At 37.4% G+C, this 19,395-nt stretch overlaps 1 protein-coding gene across 6 annotated transcripts in view; it reads right to left on the bottom strand.

The window, feature by feature from the left end:
- Window positions 1–19,395, bottom strand: part of FRY (FRY microtubule binding protein) — a 279,389-nt gene that overhangs the window by 104,257 nt on the left and 155,737 nt on the right. For all 6 annotated transcript variants that reach the window (XM_060770859.2, XM_060770853.2, XM_060770854.2 and 3 more), the window contains 10 exons: window positions 18,163–18,255; window positions 17,973–18,071; window positions 13,410–13,511; window positions 9,792–9,895; window positions 9,207–9,315; window positions 8,119–8,205; window positions 7,211–7,382; window positions 5,397–5,529; window positions 4,346–4,453; window positions 709–964 (listed from right to left, as the gene is read on the bottom strand). In XM_060770859.2, coding sequence (XP_060626842.2) covers window positions 709–964; window positions 4,346–4,453; window positions 5,397–5,529; window positions 7,211–7,382; window positions 8,119–8,205; window positions 9,207–9,315; window positions 9,792–9,895; window positions 13,410–13,511; window positions 17,973–18,071; window positions 18,163–18,255 — 1,263 coding nt within the window. The remainder of the gene's footprint in view (window positions 1–708; window positions 965–4,345; window positions 4,454–5,396; window positions 5,530–7,210; window positions 7,383–8,118; window positions 8,206–9,206; window positions 9,316–9,791; window positions 9,896–13,409; window positions 13,512–17,972; window positions 18,072–18,162; window positions 18,256–19,395) is intronic.

Below are 19,395 nucleotides of genomic sequence, written 5' to 3'. Positions count from 1 at the left end.
CCAGGGGACGCCCGGATGATTTCTGATGTTTTGTCATCCTTGTGGGAGGCTTCTTTCATGTCCCCGCATGAGGAGCTGGAGCCGATAGAGGGAGCTCATCCGCCTCTCCCGGGATTCGAACCTGCGACCTGTCGGTCTTCAGTCCTGCCAGCACAGGGCTTTAACCCATTGTGCCACAGGGGGGTTCCAATAAGAGAGTAAAATAATAAATGTAATAATAACAATAATAGAGTAAAATAATACATGTAATAACAATAATAAATAGAGTAAAATAATAAATGTTATAATAACAATAAAGAGTAAAATAATAAATGTAATAATAATAAATATAGTAAAATAATAAATGCAATAAAAATAATACTAATAACAGAGTAAAATAGTAAATAACATTGACTCGAATATAAGCCGAGGGGAGATTTTTCAGCCTAAAAAAGGGGCTTAAAAACTAGACTTATACTCAAGTATATACAGTACATTTGGTTTGTCTCTAAAGGTCTATATAAAATTATTTCTCCTACAAAGACATCCCTATGAAATTTTGCTATTATCTATCTATCCAATGAAATATTGTTTCACCTATTGGGGACAGGACTATCTCACAAATAAGAAAAAGTGCAAATTAAACAGATAAATGGTTGAAAAATGAAACAATATACTTGAAAAGTTACTTAATTCTTCTGAAATGGATATGTATATCTGGAATCTTACCTCTGAAGATCTGTTTTTTGCTTGCTCACTGGATTTTCCAGGAGTGTGCATTATCAATTTCCACTGTGTAAGTAACTGTAATAGTAATTTTAAGGATGTGTCCAAAAGGCTATGATGCATATCAGTCACTTCACGTAGCAGGAAGTTTGTAAACCCAAAAAGTACATCCTCTCTCCAATCAACAAAATCAACAAGCAGACCCTGGAGTGAATTCTGAGCAATGTGTCGAAGTTCATCATCCATATGGATAGAAAGCCTGTATAAAAATATAAAGTAAAACTGAAAGTCACAAGTAAGTTTCATGACAATAGTGAGGAAATAATTTCAGTCCTGCATTTTGATCAACATATCTGCAGTACATTTCACAACAAAACAGCACAAAAACAGGATAGGTTGTGAGTTAGATATTCACTCAATAAAAACTAAAACATATTATAGTTAAATTGCTGAGCCTCTGAACTTGCTGACCGAAAGGTTGGTGGTTCGAATCCGGAAAGCGGGGTTCAAATCCGGAAAAATTGTGTTTTTTTATCTGCTTGTCTGTTTTGTTCTGTTAGAAATGTAATACAATGGTATGGTTGCTGATGACACAAATAAATAAATAATCCGGAAAGCGGGGAGTTCCCACAGTTAGCCTCAGCTTCTGACAATCTAGCAGTTCAAAAACATGCAAATGTGAGTAGATCAATAGGTACTGCTTTGGCGGAAAGGTAACAGCACCCAATGCAGCCATGTCGGCCACATGACCTAGGAGGCGTCTACAGATAACACTGGCTCTTCGGCTTAAGACACGAAGATGAGCATCACGCCACAGAGTCGGACACGACTGGACTTAAAGGGAAACCTTTACCTTTAGCTATTAAGGATTAGAACTGTAGTTAGGTTTAAGGTTAGAGACTAAGGTTCTTGTGTTTTGCAAAGTCATTGAGAGTTTCCCTTTTTAATTGGGCCAACCCATCAGCAATCTGAATATATCACTTCTTGTCGTTGTGTCATGGTTTGACAAAAACACAAAACCAAAAAACTTTTCACTGGATATTACATTACTTTGAATGAGTAAAAATGTACTGTATAGAATAGACTGGTTGGGACAATTTTTGTCCTGACCACTTAGTTAAAGCAAATTACAGAGCAAGTGGCTGAAACTTGGGGTTATTTGTTATCATTCTCTGAGTGACATTGTAGGCATAGTTGTAAGTGGCTTCTACAACAAAATATGACTCTGGGGCACAAAATGTCTTGTCCTTACGTTTTAAGAGTTAAAGACAGGAATATCAGTGATTTTTATGTTACTGAAAGAACTCATTTGAGCTTGGCAGGAGATGATTTGGTAAGAGGAACTCGGAAATTAACAACACTGCACAGGGAGGAACATATATTGTATGTATAAATTACGTATATTTGAAATAAAAGTTAATGCAAATGTTTGTTTCATTGCATTCTAGACCTGTGCTCCTTAGTATATCTGATGTGTGGTACTAGAAATTATTTTCTTCCATTATATCCCATTGGCAACCATTGTTTTTCTCTCTCTCCCTCTCCGGGATGCTTGAGAGGAACTGGCAACCAATGTCTCAAGAATCATATCCAAGAAACACATCTTTGTATAACTGCTCTAGCTCATGATGTTTGGATCCATTCTTAAAAAATTGCCATGAATTGGGTCCACTGATTTCGTAACTAAAACTATCTTTGCTTCATTGAAGTGCCTGTATTAACATTTGATATAATGAGATACTGCATGAGTGGTATTCAGCACCAAAATATGATGAAAATAATGTGTTTACTTAGAGGATCTGGTCTTTGAAAAGAAGAGAAGAAAATTAGCAACTCAACGTCAGCAAGATCAATAAGAATTCTTCTGGTGTGAAGTTTGTTCTTCACACAGGTGCCCATTGGAATGCTTAGCTTCAATGTGAAGGCAGCTATTAACTTAAAACATATAAAGCACTAAACAGAAACAATCATGCCAGAATCTGATGGGGCCTTTAAAATCAAAGCAAAGGCAGATTACCAGCCAACTTTTGAAGCCTATTAGATATTTCACTTCTTTGCCATCACTGAATCATAGAATCATAGAATCAAAGAGTTGGAAGAGATCTCATGGGCCATCCAGTCCAACCCCCTGCCAAGAAGCAGGAATATTGCATTCAAATCACCCCTGAAGGAGCCTCCACCACACTCCGGGCAGAATTCCACTGCTGAATGGCTCTCACAGTCAGGAAGTTCTTCCTCGTGTTCAGATGGAATCTCCTCTCTTATAGTTTGAAGCCATTGTTCCGCGTCCTAGTCTCCAAGGAAGCAGAAACAAGCTTGCTCCCTCCTCCCTGTGGCTTCATCTCACATATTTATACATGGCTATCATATCTCCTCTCAGCCTTCTCTTCTTCAGGCTAAACATGCCCAGCTCTTTAAGCCGCTCCTCATAGGGCTTGTTCTCCAGACCCTTGATCATTTTAGTCACCCTCCTCTGGACACATTCCAGCTTGTCAATATCTCTCTTGAATTGTGGTGCCCAGAATTGGACACAATATTCCAGGTGTGGTCTAACCAAAGCGGAATAGAGGGGTAGCATTACTTCCCTAGATCTAGACACTATGCTCCTATTGATGCAGGCCAAAATCCCATCGGCTTTTTTTGCCGCTACATCACATTGTTGGCTCATGTTTAACTTGTTGTCCACGAGGACTCCAAGATCTTTTTCACACATATTGCTCTCAAGCCAGGCGTCCCCCATTCTGTATCTTTGCATTTCGTTTTTTCTGCCTAAGTGGAATCAGTTGAAAGAGATCTCGTGGGCCATCTAGTCCAGCTCCCTGCCATGCAGGAAAGCACAATCAAAGTATCCCTGACAGATGGCCTTCAAAGCTTCCAAAGAAGGAGCCTCCACCACACTCCAGGGCTGAGAGTTCCACCACTGAACACTGAGGCCCAAGGGGATTATCCAATTCCTAATGAGTGGGGCATACATGGAAATTAATATCCAAATTAGCATGGGCTACACATCTTGAAATAAAATCAGAGGTGGAGTTAGGGAATGAGAAGCTTCATGTCTTGCTAACCTTCTCCTCTATCTTTCTTCCACAGTTCTAGGTTACACTGATATCTCCAAAGGGCAGGAAGGGATTCAATTTTTTCAAATATTACCCTGAAGGCATTATTTGTATTGATGGTACTAATAAATCAGTTTGTCCAGGATCAGAGAGTGGAGCGAAACTACTGAGCCCAAGGGGCCTTTAGACCTGTTTTTCTTCAGTAGAAACTCCCCATGACACAGATCAAATTGCTATTGAAACTGGGGATAGTTCAGTAAGTTAGCTTCTAAGAAAAACAAGTCAACAATTCTGCTTGGCTATCACAAGCTCTTAAACTAAATTGCTTTTTGAAGCTTAGCCTAAATAAACAAAATACCTTGTGACATTACAGAACATTATGTAGATGAACATATATGTCAGCACAAGTGAACAAAACCTGATTAGAAGACCACTCTCTGTACAAAAGCCAGAAGTGACTGCTTCATTTATCCAATTTACGGAAATGTGACAATTTAGCACATCCATCTAAGAAGCAGTTCCACAAACAAGAGCAGCTGTATGTTTGTCCCACTGAGCAATCATTTAACATTTGCACAATTTACCTTGACAGCAGGTCAATCAGCTCTAGCTTAGACATTCCATCTGGAAGGAGTCGAGGAATAGCAGCAACACAAGTCCTGAAAAGGTCAATTTTTGGTTTCCTTTCACCTCTGAAAATAAGGAAAATGCAAAATTCAATGCTCATTTTCCACATGAAATGGACCTAACACATTTTGGGCTCTAAATACCTCATATAACCAGGAAAGTTAGACAATGCTTACCCACAACAAATTGTGTGCATTTATTTCAGTTATTCAAGATATTCAAGAAGGAGCAGAATCAACTCTCAAGCTGTAGGAGTCAAAGCACTGGTTTATCTACTAATTTTCTAATTAATTAATCGCAGTGACTGAAGAAATTGTTGTGACTCCCACCCACAACTATCAAGAAGATTAAATTCTGAAATATACTACCACAAGATGAAAAGGCCCCTAATCTAGATAGCTATATATAAAAGTGGGCTTGATAAATGTACACATCAGTGGTTCTCAACCTCTGGGCCCATGAGTGTTTTGGCCTACAACTCCCAGAAACCCCAGCCAATTTACTTGCTGTTAGGATTTCTGGGAGTTCAAGGCCAAAACATCTGGGCAACCACAGGTTGAGAACCACTGGTATATACCATAAAGCTACTGTATCAGCAGTTACAGGTCTAGATAGTTTGATACTATCTGTAGGGATATAGGCAGTATGCCCCTGATTTTTTTTAACTGTAGGAGAGGTTGTTGTCCTCACATTTTGTTTTAGAGTATTCATTTGGCAACTGTGGGAAACAGGTTGCTCAAGCAGATAGGAATTAGGCCTGATCCAACATGACACATATTATATTCTGATCTTTGCTGTTTGAAATTAGAAAACAAATACTGCAGGATTCCCAGAAGCAGAGCAAGCTCTGAAACCAATCTGAAAACCATTATGGACCTCAGTTTGGAGGTCTACAATTACACCCATGAAAGTTGATGCTAAAATAAAAACCAGTGAGTCTTAAAGGTTGCCACATTCCTTCCCTCCCTGCTTTTGTGTTATAAGACGAACATAACTTTTAACACTCACGTAATCATATCTTCAGGTTCTTTGTTTAACATCTGGATGTTAGTGAGCATCATACACCGCCCAACTTCTTTATCAAGATGCCGCAATAAGTTATCTACAGCTTTTCTTACTTGAGAATAATACATTGACATGCCTAGAAAAGCAAACAATAGATTTAATTGAGGAAACAACAGGTTAAAATGCAGAGTTCTAAATTATTTTGCAGTAATTTTTATTTCAACAGTATTTATTTATTTATTTACTATATTTGTATACCGCCCTTCTCAGCCCTCAGCCGACTCATATACATCCCAACAGCACATTCATTATCCTATGGTATTTTGAATATGAAATATCTCTATCCCAGACAAAGATATAACATTCTCTAGCCTAGAAGGATACATACTTTCTGAAGACCACTGTTTGAAAAATACATCTTGAAGGCATCTCATTTTTTGTCTCAGAAGCGACTTGAAAAACTGCAAGTCACTGTCTGCAAGGATGTTGCCCAGGGGACACCCAGATGATTGATGTCTTACCATCCTGTGTGAGGCTTCTCTCATGTCCTCGCATGAGAAGCTAGATGGAAGCTTACCCCACTCCTCAGACTTGAACTGCCAACCTGTCAGTCAAGCAGTCCTGCCAGTACAAGAGTTTATAACCCACTGCACCACTGAAGGCGCCTATTTTCCCATGGTTTCCAAATATTTCTTATGCTTTTTGAAACTTTAGGATTACTTATCCTCTCACCAGGTTGCATATGTCTTGTTCTTTTGTGCTTTCAAGTCGACTCTGACTTGTTGCAACTGTATACAGTATAGGATTTTGTTGACAAGATATATTCAGAGCAGGATTATTCATTTTAGACTGAGAGAGTGTGACTAAGTTGGTTTCCATGGGTAACTGTGTACTTAAACCCTGGTCTCCCAATGGTTCACCATTCACTATATATCATACTGACTCTCAGTTTGCACACACAGTTCTCCCAATTAGCCTAATATCTCTTATTCAACAATATCCACTTCCATTAAAGTCCATCTTCTGGTTGTTGCTTACTATTGTTATAATGTTGTCTTACTATTGTTATAATGTTTTTATATTTTATATGCTGTGTTGTTAACTGTATCGTTTGAGCTTGGCCCCTTGTAAGCCTCCCCGAGTCCCTTCGGGGAGATGAAGGTGGGATATAAAAATAAAGTTGTTGTTGTCATTGTTGCTGTTGTCGTCATCATCATCATCATCATCTTTTTCTGATACAATGTAATCTTCTAGGCATACCTCAACACAAAAACTCTACCAAATGGCCACTAACAGGTCTTCCTTCTACAATCTTACCTAACCTCCTTTTCTCAAATAGTGCCACATACAGATGGGGATATCTTATACATGTTTATATCTACAGTGCTACAAGTGATTCCTGCATGATAGATGAAATCACATTCATGTTTTAACTAAGATAATTGTATGTATAAATACTACTATGGTATAACAAACTGCATATCTTCTAGAGCAGGCATGTGCAAACTTGGGCCCTCCAGGTGTATTGGACTTCAACTCCCACAATTCCTAAAAGCCAGTAGGCTGTTAGAAATTGTGGGAGTTGAAGTCCAAAACCTGGAGGGCCCAAGTTTGCCCATGCCTGTTCTAGAGAATAGAAATTGTTCCAGAGCAACCAGATACTGAATCAGAGCCCTGGTTTCATATTTATTGCCCAACACAAGTCTATCCTTTGGAAATGCTCAATCAGTGCTAACTAGTTTTTAAGGCTATCAATTTTCCCCATAACACTGTGGTATGTCCATGAATGGTGAAGAAAAGGAATGCCTGATACTTGCCTATCAATTTAGCTTCCTCTTCTGTTAGAGTTTTGCTCAAGTATGTTTTTTTCACCCGTAATGTGTTTCCAGAAGGAAGCACTGCTCCAGTAACAGGCATTGGAGGTTCTCCATCTTTCTGCTGCAGGCTATCCGCAATGACCAAAAAAGCTCTCAAACCAATGTTCATTCTCTGTATTTTTGATGGAAAACAAACAAACAAAAATCAACACACCTACCACAAGATAACTTTGCAAACAATCACAATCTTTCAAATAAATTTACTAACCAAATTGTGGAGAAGTTCTCTCTGTTTTTTTACCAGTCAACATCAAGATAATCTAACAAGAATGCCCAAGAACACAGCTTTCTGAACAACTTTCATCTCAAGACCATATTATAACATTAGCACCAGCCAATAATTTATTGATTTAAACTACACTTGAATTATAGAGCCCATGCTGGAGATCAATACTGTGCCATCAAATATTTCCACTGATCATGATCAATAAATGGTCTGAAGTTTTAAACAGAACTGAAGGGAGGGTTTTTAGGTAATGTAGTAACAGTCTTATGGAAGTGTGGAGTATTGAAGGCCTAGACAGCATATTTTCTGCTCAGTGAATGATTATATTTGAACAGTTAACTAAACACTAGCGAACATTTCATCCTCAAACATTTAATCAAAATTTAATCAGCAAATATTAATCAAAATACCATATGCTTTGAATGCCTTATTCAAACAATTATTTCACATAATGTGTAGATATATACAGTGCTACAATTTATTTAGTTGTCATGTTGCTCCCTTGACATCATACAAAAATCAGGGAATGCACAGATGGTAGAGAGGAACTAAATCAGTGACTCTCTTAAACACCTCACACCAAAACAACACTATAAATTATATGTAAAAGAATAATACATACCTCTGGGTTGAGACTAAATGCTTTTGCTGGTTTTCCAACACAAAGAAAGTCAAAAATAATTTCTTTCATTGCAAAATCCAAACGCTCCTACAGTAAAAAAAATAGAGTTTTAAGAGTTTTTAAAATGTACTTAATATGTTAAATGTATTATGTCATGTTTATTTAAGCTGTTTTTTGATTTGTTATATATTTCACTGGCAGTGAATATTTGCCACTGTGTTTTATATTGTTATAAGACGTGCTGATTCCCCTTGGGGAGATAGAGCAGGCTAGAAATAAAGATTATGATTATTAGAATAAAAGGCCCCCTGGTCGCGCAGCGGGTTAAACCACTGAGCTACTGAACTTGCTGACCGAAAGGTCGGCAATTCGAATCCTGGGAATGGTCTGAGCTCCCACTGTTAGGCCTAGCTTCTGTCAACCTAGAAGTTCGAAAACATACATATGTGAGTAGATCAACAGATACCGCCTTGGCAGGCGCTCCATGCAGTCATGCTGGCCACATGACCTTGGAGGCGTCCATGGACAACGCTGACTCTTTGGTTTAGAAATTGAGATAAGCATCACCTCCCAGAGTCAGACATGACTAGATTTAATGTCAGGGGAAACTTTTACCGTTACTTATTATAATACAATGAATCACCTATCAACTATGTTGTTCCAGCCAAGACTAAAGAGTTGCAAATCACATTTTTGTGGAACATCAACTCATTTTATGGTGTTCAAGCACCAAGGGATGGTTATGCCCTTTATGAATAATAGATATTCACCAAAGGCTTTGTTTACTTCCTTCTGCTAAATATCTTTCTCACTTCCAATGCATCCACTTTCGTTTTTCCACAGAAATAAACAGTTACTGCTGTTTGTCTTAAATACGAATAACATGCATAGAAGAAGACTAATAACATGCATAGAAGACCTTTTGCAACTTGCAATTTCCATTATCTGTCAGTTTCTTAAAGAAGAAACAATACATCAAAGTGAGTTGCACTGTACAATCTTACATATTAAAAGCAGAGGAAATGCTAAATGCAACCCACAAAAAAGAAAAAAAAAACCCTCTTAACATCTGAAAACATGTTTCATACCTGTGCAATAAACTGTATAATTTTCACAAAGATATTTAGAGGCATGTCTCGTGGGACCACGCCTCGGGAACCTTTTGGGAAAAGGGTTGTGATGATTGTAATAAGCCGACTGTGAAATAAAAAGAAAACATTGACAGAAGTTTATTCCTAGCAGAGCATCCTGGTGTCCTCTTGTTCAAACATTTTTTAAAAGCTTGGAGAAATCCCAGAAGAAAAACAGTGATGAAAGACAGTGTCATCCCCACCCCATTCCCAGAGTAAAAGGCACAGAGATCATCCTGCTACAGTTCATTCCAAACATTGCTCACATGAAAGTCTCTTTAGGTCAGGAAAACAAATGTTGATACTTCCCTAAATGTAACTAAATAAGGGCACTTCCATCAGCTGTGTTTTATAGGGATCAGATGTGCATAGCCTAAAATCAGACTGTTTGGGATCTTGGTTCCTATAGCAAAATATTTCTAAGGAGTAATTATTAAAAAATTATTTTACACCTGCCTCCTTTCTAGGTGAAAGGTACTATAGTCAAGTAAAGTTATATTATAAATAAGAAAAATTTCAGTACCAATGATGCAATAACTTTACCTCTGGGTAGTCGTGTTGCTTTCACATTTAATTCTAATCATGTAAACCCATAGTAGTCTGTAGAGAGATTCCAGTGCAACTCGAGCCATTTTGGGATCCTTGTTCTAAATAAAACCCATACACACATATTTGTATCTTTTCAAGCACAACAATTCACAAACTTTAAAATCTTCATTTTATGTATCGCATAATGAAATACTTTAAAATAGCTGGTTAGATATAGTCTCCAAGTGGATTCTCAGAGAAACTGAGCTGCCATATTTCTTCAGCTGGGTGGGCATTTAGGACATCAAAAATGTGGGCATTTTATTCATAACAGAAATAAAAGTGTTAAGGCCAATCATTTTTAAAATGTGAGCAATCAAAATCCTATTGGGATACCTTTAAGAGAGTAAACAGTTCCAAGTCCTTCACGATGGCAACACCAAGGTGTTGTCAACCATGACATGATAGCAACAGCTCTATGCATATAAGCATGAAAGTGTCCTCAGGCAGGTAGAAGACAGAGGGCCCATTTTTAGAAATGCAAGAAGTGTCATGAGGAAGAAAGCATAGGTTTCACCCTGTCTTCCCAAGTCTCTCTCCTTTGTTGAAATCTGACCCAAAAAGTAGTTTCAGTTAAGAAAGACTACCATAGAGAGGGATGCCAAGAGATAAAATGCAAGTATGCAGATATTAGGAGCATGAGTAATATTTATTCTCCATTTTTCTTGTAAGATGCCTTTACTGGATATGTATTGGGTACACTGGATGATGGTATTCATACTGTCATACTTTAACTATGCTTGTATTTGCTTGTATATTGGCACTGATGAGGAATGCTCCTTTCTCTCATTACCTTGGATTTGTTTATCTTGGCCTGATAGATTTATGACCAGCTGTAGTTCACAACCGCCAGAAGCTACAAGGTCATTCTTGTGAGAGACTTACCATGAAGAGGTATTTCTGCGATGATGCGATAAATTGCACAACCTGTGACATTCCAAGCATCTGGGACTCCAACTCCCAAAAGCCCTACCAGCTTTTTCTCTTGTCGGGAATTCTGGGAGCCGAAGTCCAAAACACCTGGAGGACCACAGGTTGTGCAAGTCTGTGATAAATGGACAAGTGAGGGGAAAACTCACACAAGAGCAATTGGTGCTGCTTATTGAGAAATGAGATGAAAGCCCCTGAAATATTTTAATTACTTTACCTATAAATATAATGTGCAGTTATACACCTCTCAGGCTGAAAAACATACGCTGCACTGTGTTCAACTCTTTTTTCTTTTTAAAAACATTCTAGATTTTAGGGCTTTTGTTTTCTGAACCCGAGTTTGTCTGTTCAGGACATAAGAGGAGGATTTGGAATCACATGTATCTTTTTATTAAAACTGGACACACATTCATTCAGTTTTGACATGATTGGTATAATTCTGTATTCAGGCAAATGATGCTGCTGGTTTCACATGAAAGTAGTTTCTTTCAGAAGGACATGAGATGGTGCATGGGAATGGTTCGCTGTTGTTATGTGCATTCAAGGCATTTCCAAATTATGGTGACTCGTAAGTGAACTTATCATGAAGTTTTCTTAACAAGATTTGTTCAAATGAGGCTTGCAAAGACCTTTGTCTGGTGCTGAGAATGTGTTAACATGTCCAAGGCCACCCAATGGGTTTCGGGTCTAACCTATCTTCAAGATCGCATCTCCTTCTATGAACCGATGCGGGCTCAAAGATCTTCCGGGGAGGCCCTTCTCTCGTTCCCACCTGGAGATGAGGGAGAGGGCCTTCTCGGTGGTGGCCCTCTGGCTCTGGAATGCCCTCTCTAGAGATATTAGACTAGCCCCCACTCTCCAAGTTTTCAGTTGAATATGAAATCATAGCTTAATTAGAATTTTAATTGGCCAGACTCAAGGACTTGTGTGATTTGCTTCACTCGCTCCTTTGGATTGAAGACAGCTATTTTTTCTGCAGGTACTCTTGTGTTTTATGGAATTTTAAATCTTATTATGTAACATTTATGTGTAACCATTATGTAAACTTGCATTGTCATCGTTTTTATATGCTTATGTACGCTGGCTCTTTGACCTAGAAATGGAGATGAGCACCACGCCCCAGAGTCGGACACGACTCTACTTAATGTCAGGGGAAACCTTTACCTTTTACTGTGTATTCTATGTGAGTGGCACCTTGCAGTGCTTTTGTGAGCCTCCCTGAGTATTATTATTATTATTATTATTATTATTATTATTATTATTATTATGGCTGGGCATGAATTTGAACCTTACAATCCCAGAGTCCTGGTCCAACACTGAAATGACCACATTATACAACGGTTATGTTGTGTCTAGGAAGTTGAAAATAAAGGAGGCGGTATGTGTATGTTAACTAGTGCATGGGAATTTTGAGAAGATTGGTGACCAACACCCAGTGAAGGGGAAGATCAGTGTAGCTCTTTGTTTACATTCTTCAATTCATTAGGAGCACTCCTGTGCTACCTGCATTGAAATTAGTGATAGTACGGTAGCAACCATGCTTGGTGGCATCTTCAGGCATTTTTTATGCTATTTTGGCTAGCAAAATAATTCAGTATAAGCAGTGCTGAAGCTTTCAAAGGATACCTGTATTAAAGTGTATATGTACATTTGGATAATAGAATGCAAACAAATGACTAGGTTTCCCAAGTAGGAGTTAAACTGGCCCTTGTATTGTTTTTCTCACCAATCGTATCTCCATATAATATTAACAAGCCATACCTCTATTATTAAAAGAAAGAAAGAACGTTTAGGCTTCCATGAACATTTGTGAAATAAGAGAGGGAAAACTCTATCAAACCTTCACCAAATTAATATTTTGTACAACTTATTTTCTATGATTGCATATACAAATAGTGATCACAGGTTCTAGGTATGACACCCATATAAGCAAACTAAAGTTTCTGCAAAAAAAAAGGGAGAAGTACCAATACAGCGGATCAGTAACCCATGGTTTGTAGAAGCAAGGGAATCACTGAAGAAATTTTGGTGGAAGACGAAAAGGAAAAACACAAGAGTGGAGAACAAGAGTAGGGATGGAATAGTAATGGAATATCCTGAAAGAAGATATAACTGGTACATTGAAGAGGAATACTCCCTGAGTCGCCTTCAGGCTGATATGGGCGGGATAGAAATAATGTAAATAATAAATAAATAAATAAATACTCTGTTCCAGATCACACTTATCTTTTTTTTGCTCTCACCTGATCTAAATAAAATCTCCCTTGTCACACTTTATATAACCAAACCTGAACACAATTAGTTGGCAAACCTATGGATTTCAATAGAAAGTGGTTGTAAGATTATAAGTTTCTCCCCAATTCTTATATAGGAGCCTACTTTAGTTGTCATAGTAGTGGCACAAATAGCACTTTGTCCCTGCAGCTGAAGGATTTTGCAACTACATGATTTTGCCCTGCTCCCCAGGAAAGATTTGTTTTATCACCCTTTGGTTCAATGCTAGCAAGAGAAAAAAGATATGTGTTAAGACAATGGTAAATAAAAACCTTCAAAAATGTCAAGAGAATGTGTAACAGGTCCATGATGCATATACAATGTACTAACAAATTATTAACAAAAGAAAACAAGAAGAGAGATACTAACTTTGAGATTGGACAGGCAGTTGTTAAGGAAAATATGCCATCTGTTTAGAAAGAACTGCTTCTGACTGACACAAAGCAGGCAAGTTACCAGAGGATACAGAGCCTAAATAGGAGACAAAGACAACACTGAATTATTTGAATGACAACAAAGGAGGAAAATAATTTAGCACCAGATCCACAGCGAATACCAGAGGCCCATCTCTTTCTTATATACATCAGCCAATGTAAACACATTGTTCAGCATTATAATTGTAAAAGAACACTTCTCTGAGGCTGTTCTGAATTTTTATGGCTACTTTGTATAAACACAGAACTACATTTTCATTAGAACAATCAAATATTTCTATCTAGCACTATCCAGAATGCCTGTAGTGTGAGCCAATATTGTGAAGCAGCACAAAGCCCCATGAAACATTCTTATGAAAAATGGCATGCCTGTATCCAATAATATACTTGAACTATTGCAAGGGCTCCATGTACTAGTGCTTGCATATATTCAGAGTTAGAGCAAGGGATGGTTCATTATAGTTCTTGCGGCACAAGTAACGAAGTGGCCAGCTCTCTAACTGCTTAAATATCTGCTTACACACTTGTACAATCTTTTTTTAAAAATTATCTTTATTGAATTTTCAAGTATAAAACAGACAAAACATTTAACATTCAACATACAATCGATACAGAAGGGGGGGCGTTATGGGGGGGGGGGTAAAAGGATGGGGGGGGATGTAAGGTCCAGCTGTCACACACACTTGTACAATCTAATGCAACTGCACAAGTTAGCATGTTTACTCTACCAGTTGTCTATTGGATTTGGGTCATAATAATAAGCAAACAATTATATAGTGTATGTTTCATTCACTGATTTCAAGAATCCTTTATTCTAGATGAGTCAAGTTATCTGTAAGACAGTGTAATGGTTAGATAGTAGCCTTGATATTATCAGATACATTCATGCTTATAACAGCTTCTTTTATGAACAATTGAGATCAATTTATTTCAGTGAAGGCACTGTTCAAATGCTTTTCTAAGAGATGTATGTCAGGTCAGATATGTATTTATGATGTAAAGTCCCGTTATATGTTTTCATGATTCTTTTAATATATTTGTTTATTTTTTATGAATGCATATTAACATGGCATTGAATCATTGCCTATTTATGTAAGCTGCCTTGAGTCCCGTACGGGATTGAGAAAGTTGAAGTATAAATAGGGTAAATAAATATAAGGGTTCCTTGGTGTTGCACCTTTCTTGCAATATTTCAGGTGCCATGCCTTTGTATGGAATTCCTTAAAATAAATGTATAATAATAATGATAATAATAATGATAACAACTTTATTTTAATATCTTGTCTTATGTCACTTGTTTTTGTCCTCGCGCTTTGGCCCAGCCCACTCTGATTAACTCTTTATCCCTAATCTTATTTTTACTTTATACCCGGTGTTATATCCCACTATGTTAATCTCCCTTTACGCTTTCTCTGTTATTGTTTTATGGTTGTACTTTTATTTTAATTTCTATTTTGATTTTAATTTTATTATTATTTGTTGTATGTATCTTATTTGTTTACTGTATTCGTTGGGCTTGGCCTCATGTAAGCCGCCCTGCGTCCCTGAGGGGAGATGGTGGTGGGGTATAAATAAAGTTTAATAATAATAATAATAACAATAACAACAACAACAATATACCCTGCCACCATCTCCAAGAAGGGGTTTGGGGCAGCTTACATGGGGACCAAGCCCAACATACAAAAAAAAAATTACCAGTTAAAACACTGTTAAAATATAATAACATATAATATAACACAAACAATCTTGTAAACAATATTGTAGAACATATTCTATTTCAAAAGAAAAGCATTTTTTATAAATTTGTTAGATATGAATTCAGAAGATTGTATAAAAAAATACCAAGAGTTGGGAAAGCTGGATTGTACAGTACAAAGTATATATATATTGCATTATTTCAAATTATTACATCAATATCTAGAATACTCTTCAGTGCAATTAGGTAACAAATACATATGACCACAGCGAAAGACATGATGTAACACACTTCAATACTTAGTGCCAATACTATGAAGTACTTGTAGCCACATCAGTATCTCTGAATTAAACGCCTTAAAGCTTGGGGACCAAGAATAAGGTAGGAGGGCTGACATACTTTAATGCATGTCTACACAAAAGTAATCTCCATTAAATCCAATAGGAATTATTTCCCCATTAGAGTGCATTGAGCCAACTGTTTGACACTACATCAGCTGAAGCATAACTGAATCATAGATGAAAAGAGACCTATAGGACACAAAGTCAACCCCTTGGTCTGTACAGGATCTCAAAATAAAGTATTCACAACAGGTACTTGTCCACTTCATTTTTAAAAATAAAATACTACATTTAAGTGTATAACTGACATACAGACTGTGAAAGAGAACAAAACAAAATCAAATACACATAATACAGATATGGCATTCCACCGAACTCCCCACCCATGAACCACCACCTATGACATAATAATAATAATAATAATAATAATAATAATTATTATTATTATTATTATTATTATTTATACCCTGCCACCATCTACCATAGGGACCCGGGGCAGCTTACAAAATAGCACACACTGGTACCACTCAGTGTGAAACTAATTCCCCCCCCCCCCAAAAAAAGCCTACTCTTATCTTTACATTTTTAAAAATCCCCTTGCAGCTACTTTAAAGAAAAAAAAATAGAATATATCCAAACATCTAAGCTCGCCAATGGCATTTGGGGAGGAAGTAATTAAGATTTTGCTAGGAAACTGAGGCTTGTATTCGGATATTTAGAAAGGAAGACAAAAGACAAATGCCCAGTTCATTTTAAAGACATCCAATGAAGGAGGACCCACCATATTGCCAATAAGTTATTTCTAATATTCAACTGAAATCCAGTCTTGTGGAACCTAAAATTATTAGACCTGGTCCTCCGCTTCTCTGAGGCAGCAGAGAACAAGTCTATGCCTTCTTCCCTGTCCAACCCCATTCTTCCTCAGCTTAGGAATATAGGAAAATATCTAGGACCACACTGGTCCTGGCCTAACTTGGTGTCTGCAATAAGATAGAGAAAGTTTGGATGTGCCGTGACTCGGTTTCTCCCTCACTCTATCTTTTCTTGGCTCCATGCTCCTCCCTAAGAGTTGAGATCAGCCAGCAGAAAGAAGTTATAAGGACAGTTCACCTAGCAGAAGTTCAGTTCAGCTGGTACAAGAGACTCTTGCCAACATAACCCCCTGCAGTCAGCACATACTGGTGTTAGGTGGTATTGTTAATGCACAGAAAGTGTACCCAATAATCTTTTCTTCATGTCTACTATTATGGGTTCTTTCAGGGCTTCTTGAAAACATCCTTTCTTGTTTTGAGTTTTTCATTCGTTTTACTCACCTCCCACTAACTGCAAATAGTTCCAACACCCAAATCTTGGAAGCAGAAAACATTTCTCAAAACAAACCAACTTGTATTCACTGTTTTCTATATTTTTTGCTTACATTTTTAGACCCATCCTACACTTCACCTTTAAATCTGACTGATCACAGCTGTAATCTTGGAAAAGATCTTCAATTTGGCAAAAACACCAAAGCTAAAATACCATTCAGTGTATCGTATGATTAATGGATATAATCAAGTCAGAGCTAGCAGGACTTTAGTAATTGAGTGAGAGAGGAATGATTTCAACATCCTTCCCAATGAAATCAATGACTTAAAAAATCTTTATTCTTGTTCAGACAAGATAGTATTATTTGCTTACAGGAGTATTACATGGTGTAAATGTCACAAAACTAGTCCTTAAATTTATTCACATTTGCAAACTTCACCTTGTGTATGTTTAACTATTACTCAGCTAAATATGGAGAAAGTGTCACATTAATTAAAACAAAGGTATGAATTAGCACTTTTACTCAACTGTACTCAGTCATTTATGATTGTAGGCGCTCTACTTTTGCCCATTTTTATGTAAAGTAAACAAGATACCTTTCTGTAAAGCTCTGTGGCTTCAGAATGATTTAACAGAGTCCTCGATGTGAAATTATTCTGATCCAGTTGGAAAGGCAACACGCTTAAGGCATGTTTCGTCAATCTGAGTCATAGCGTCAGCTCCACTACCGTTTCCCAAAAATAAATGCCTATGTCACTGTTTATTTTCCCAAAAGAAGTTAAATTCTCCTTAGCAGATGAGAGGCCACTGTTTTAAGGAGGTTATCAGATATTCTTACGTTTGTGAAATAATCTAAAAACAAAACATAATTTAGTGTCTTAAAAATTGCCTTCACTGTCATAATAATTTTTAGAATGGAGATGTAACAAGTGATGGAGGTAAAATAAGGTCAGAAACCACCAATTTGAACAAATCCGACAGATGAAAGCCAGAAAGTGTGTAAAGAAAAACAGACTTAAGAGTTCATATTTAAAGGTGCGAACTCTCACTTTAAATCTCCAAATCGTACACCTCACCATGGAGCCATTTCTGGGAGCCTTTGGAAATTTGCCTACAGATATTCCTGACAAAAGGTTTTAGCTTCAGCATTACTAACCAGTGAATGCTTCTTCCGCGAAGAGAGTTCAAGCGTTGTGTCATAGAGACTTTCAACAAAGTTCCTCAGACAAGGGACATTCACTTCATTTTTCACAGCCTGGAAAGAGACCTCGAGTCAGCATGAAGCTCGATCTTAAGATAGTTTTCTAAATCCAGCTCAAAGATTTGTGTAAACAAGAGTGACTTACAGCAGCTACTGGGACAAGAATTTCAACAAACAATCCAGCTAAAGCATGCTTGATATCTTTGTCTTTGACTTCAAGGAAATAATGTGCACATTCCTGAAATAAGATAAAACATAAAAGGAAGATGCATATGAGCACAGTCTCTCTGCATTTTGCTGTTTCTTTATGTTGGGGATGGGGTTGCTCAACCGCAGTTTCCAGCATTCTTCACAATTAATTATGATGGATTATGGATTTGTATTCCAACAACTTCTGAATGATTCCCAACCCTGGTTTAAATTCTTAATGGTTCACTTCTTTTATTAAGTAATTTTATCCAACAAAGTAATCATGCAATAGTAATTCTCACTATTTGAAGTAAACATAATCTTAGGTGAATGCACCAAGTCCAGTTAAAAGGGGAAAAATACGTAATTTTTAACCATTTCAGAGTGAATCCCTTGTGTGGCAGCAACATTATTTTAAACATCTTGTCTTAATTATCCTGACATTACAAGCACTTCTCATTCATGTCTTCACTTTAAAAGTAAAATCACATAGTACTGAAATTATTACTCTCCTATTGCAGTGTTTCTCAATCTTCCTAATGCCGTGACCCATTAATACAGTTTTAATACATATTGTGGTGACCCCCAACCATAAAATTATTTTCATTGCTACTTCGTAACTGTAATTTTGCTACTGTGATGAATAGTAATGTTAATATCTGATATGCGGTATGTATTTTCATTCACGGGACCAAATGTGGAACAAATACCCAACATGCTCATGTTTAAATACTGGTGGGTTGCGGGGGAGGGGGGTTGATTCTGTTATTTGGGAGTTGTAGTTGCTGGGATTTATAGTTCACCTACAATCAAAGATCATTTGGAACTCCACCAAAGATGGAATTGAACCAATCTTGGCACACAGAACTCCCATGACAAACAGAAAATACTGGAAGGGTTTGGTGGGCATTCACCTTGGTTTTGGAGTTATAGTTCACCTACATCCAGAGAGCACTGTGGACTCAAACTATGATGTATGTGGACCAAATTTGGCATCGGTACTCAATATGCCCAAATGTAAACACTGGTGGAGTTTGGGGAAAATAGACCTTGACATTTGGGAGTTGTAGTTGCTGGGATTTATAGTTCACCTACAATCAAAGAGCATTCTGAACCCTACCAACGATAGAATTGGCAAATGGAAGAAAAGAGCCAGCAATACAAACTTCCCACACGGAACCCCCATGAC

Source organism: Anolis sagrei, chromosome 3, assembly GCF_037176765.1.
Source record: "Anolis sagrei isolate rAnoSag1 chromosome 3, rAnoSag1.mat, whole genome shotgun sequence".
Lineage (NCBI taxonomy): Eukaryota > Metazoa > Chordata > Lepidosauria > Squamata > Dactyloidae > Anolis > Anolis sagrei.
This window is presented reverse-complemented; position numbering and strand designations above follow the sequence as displayed.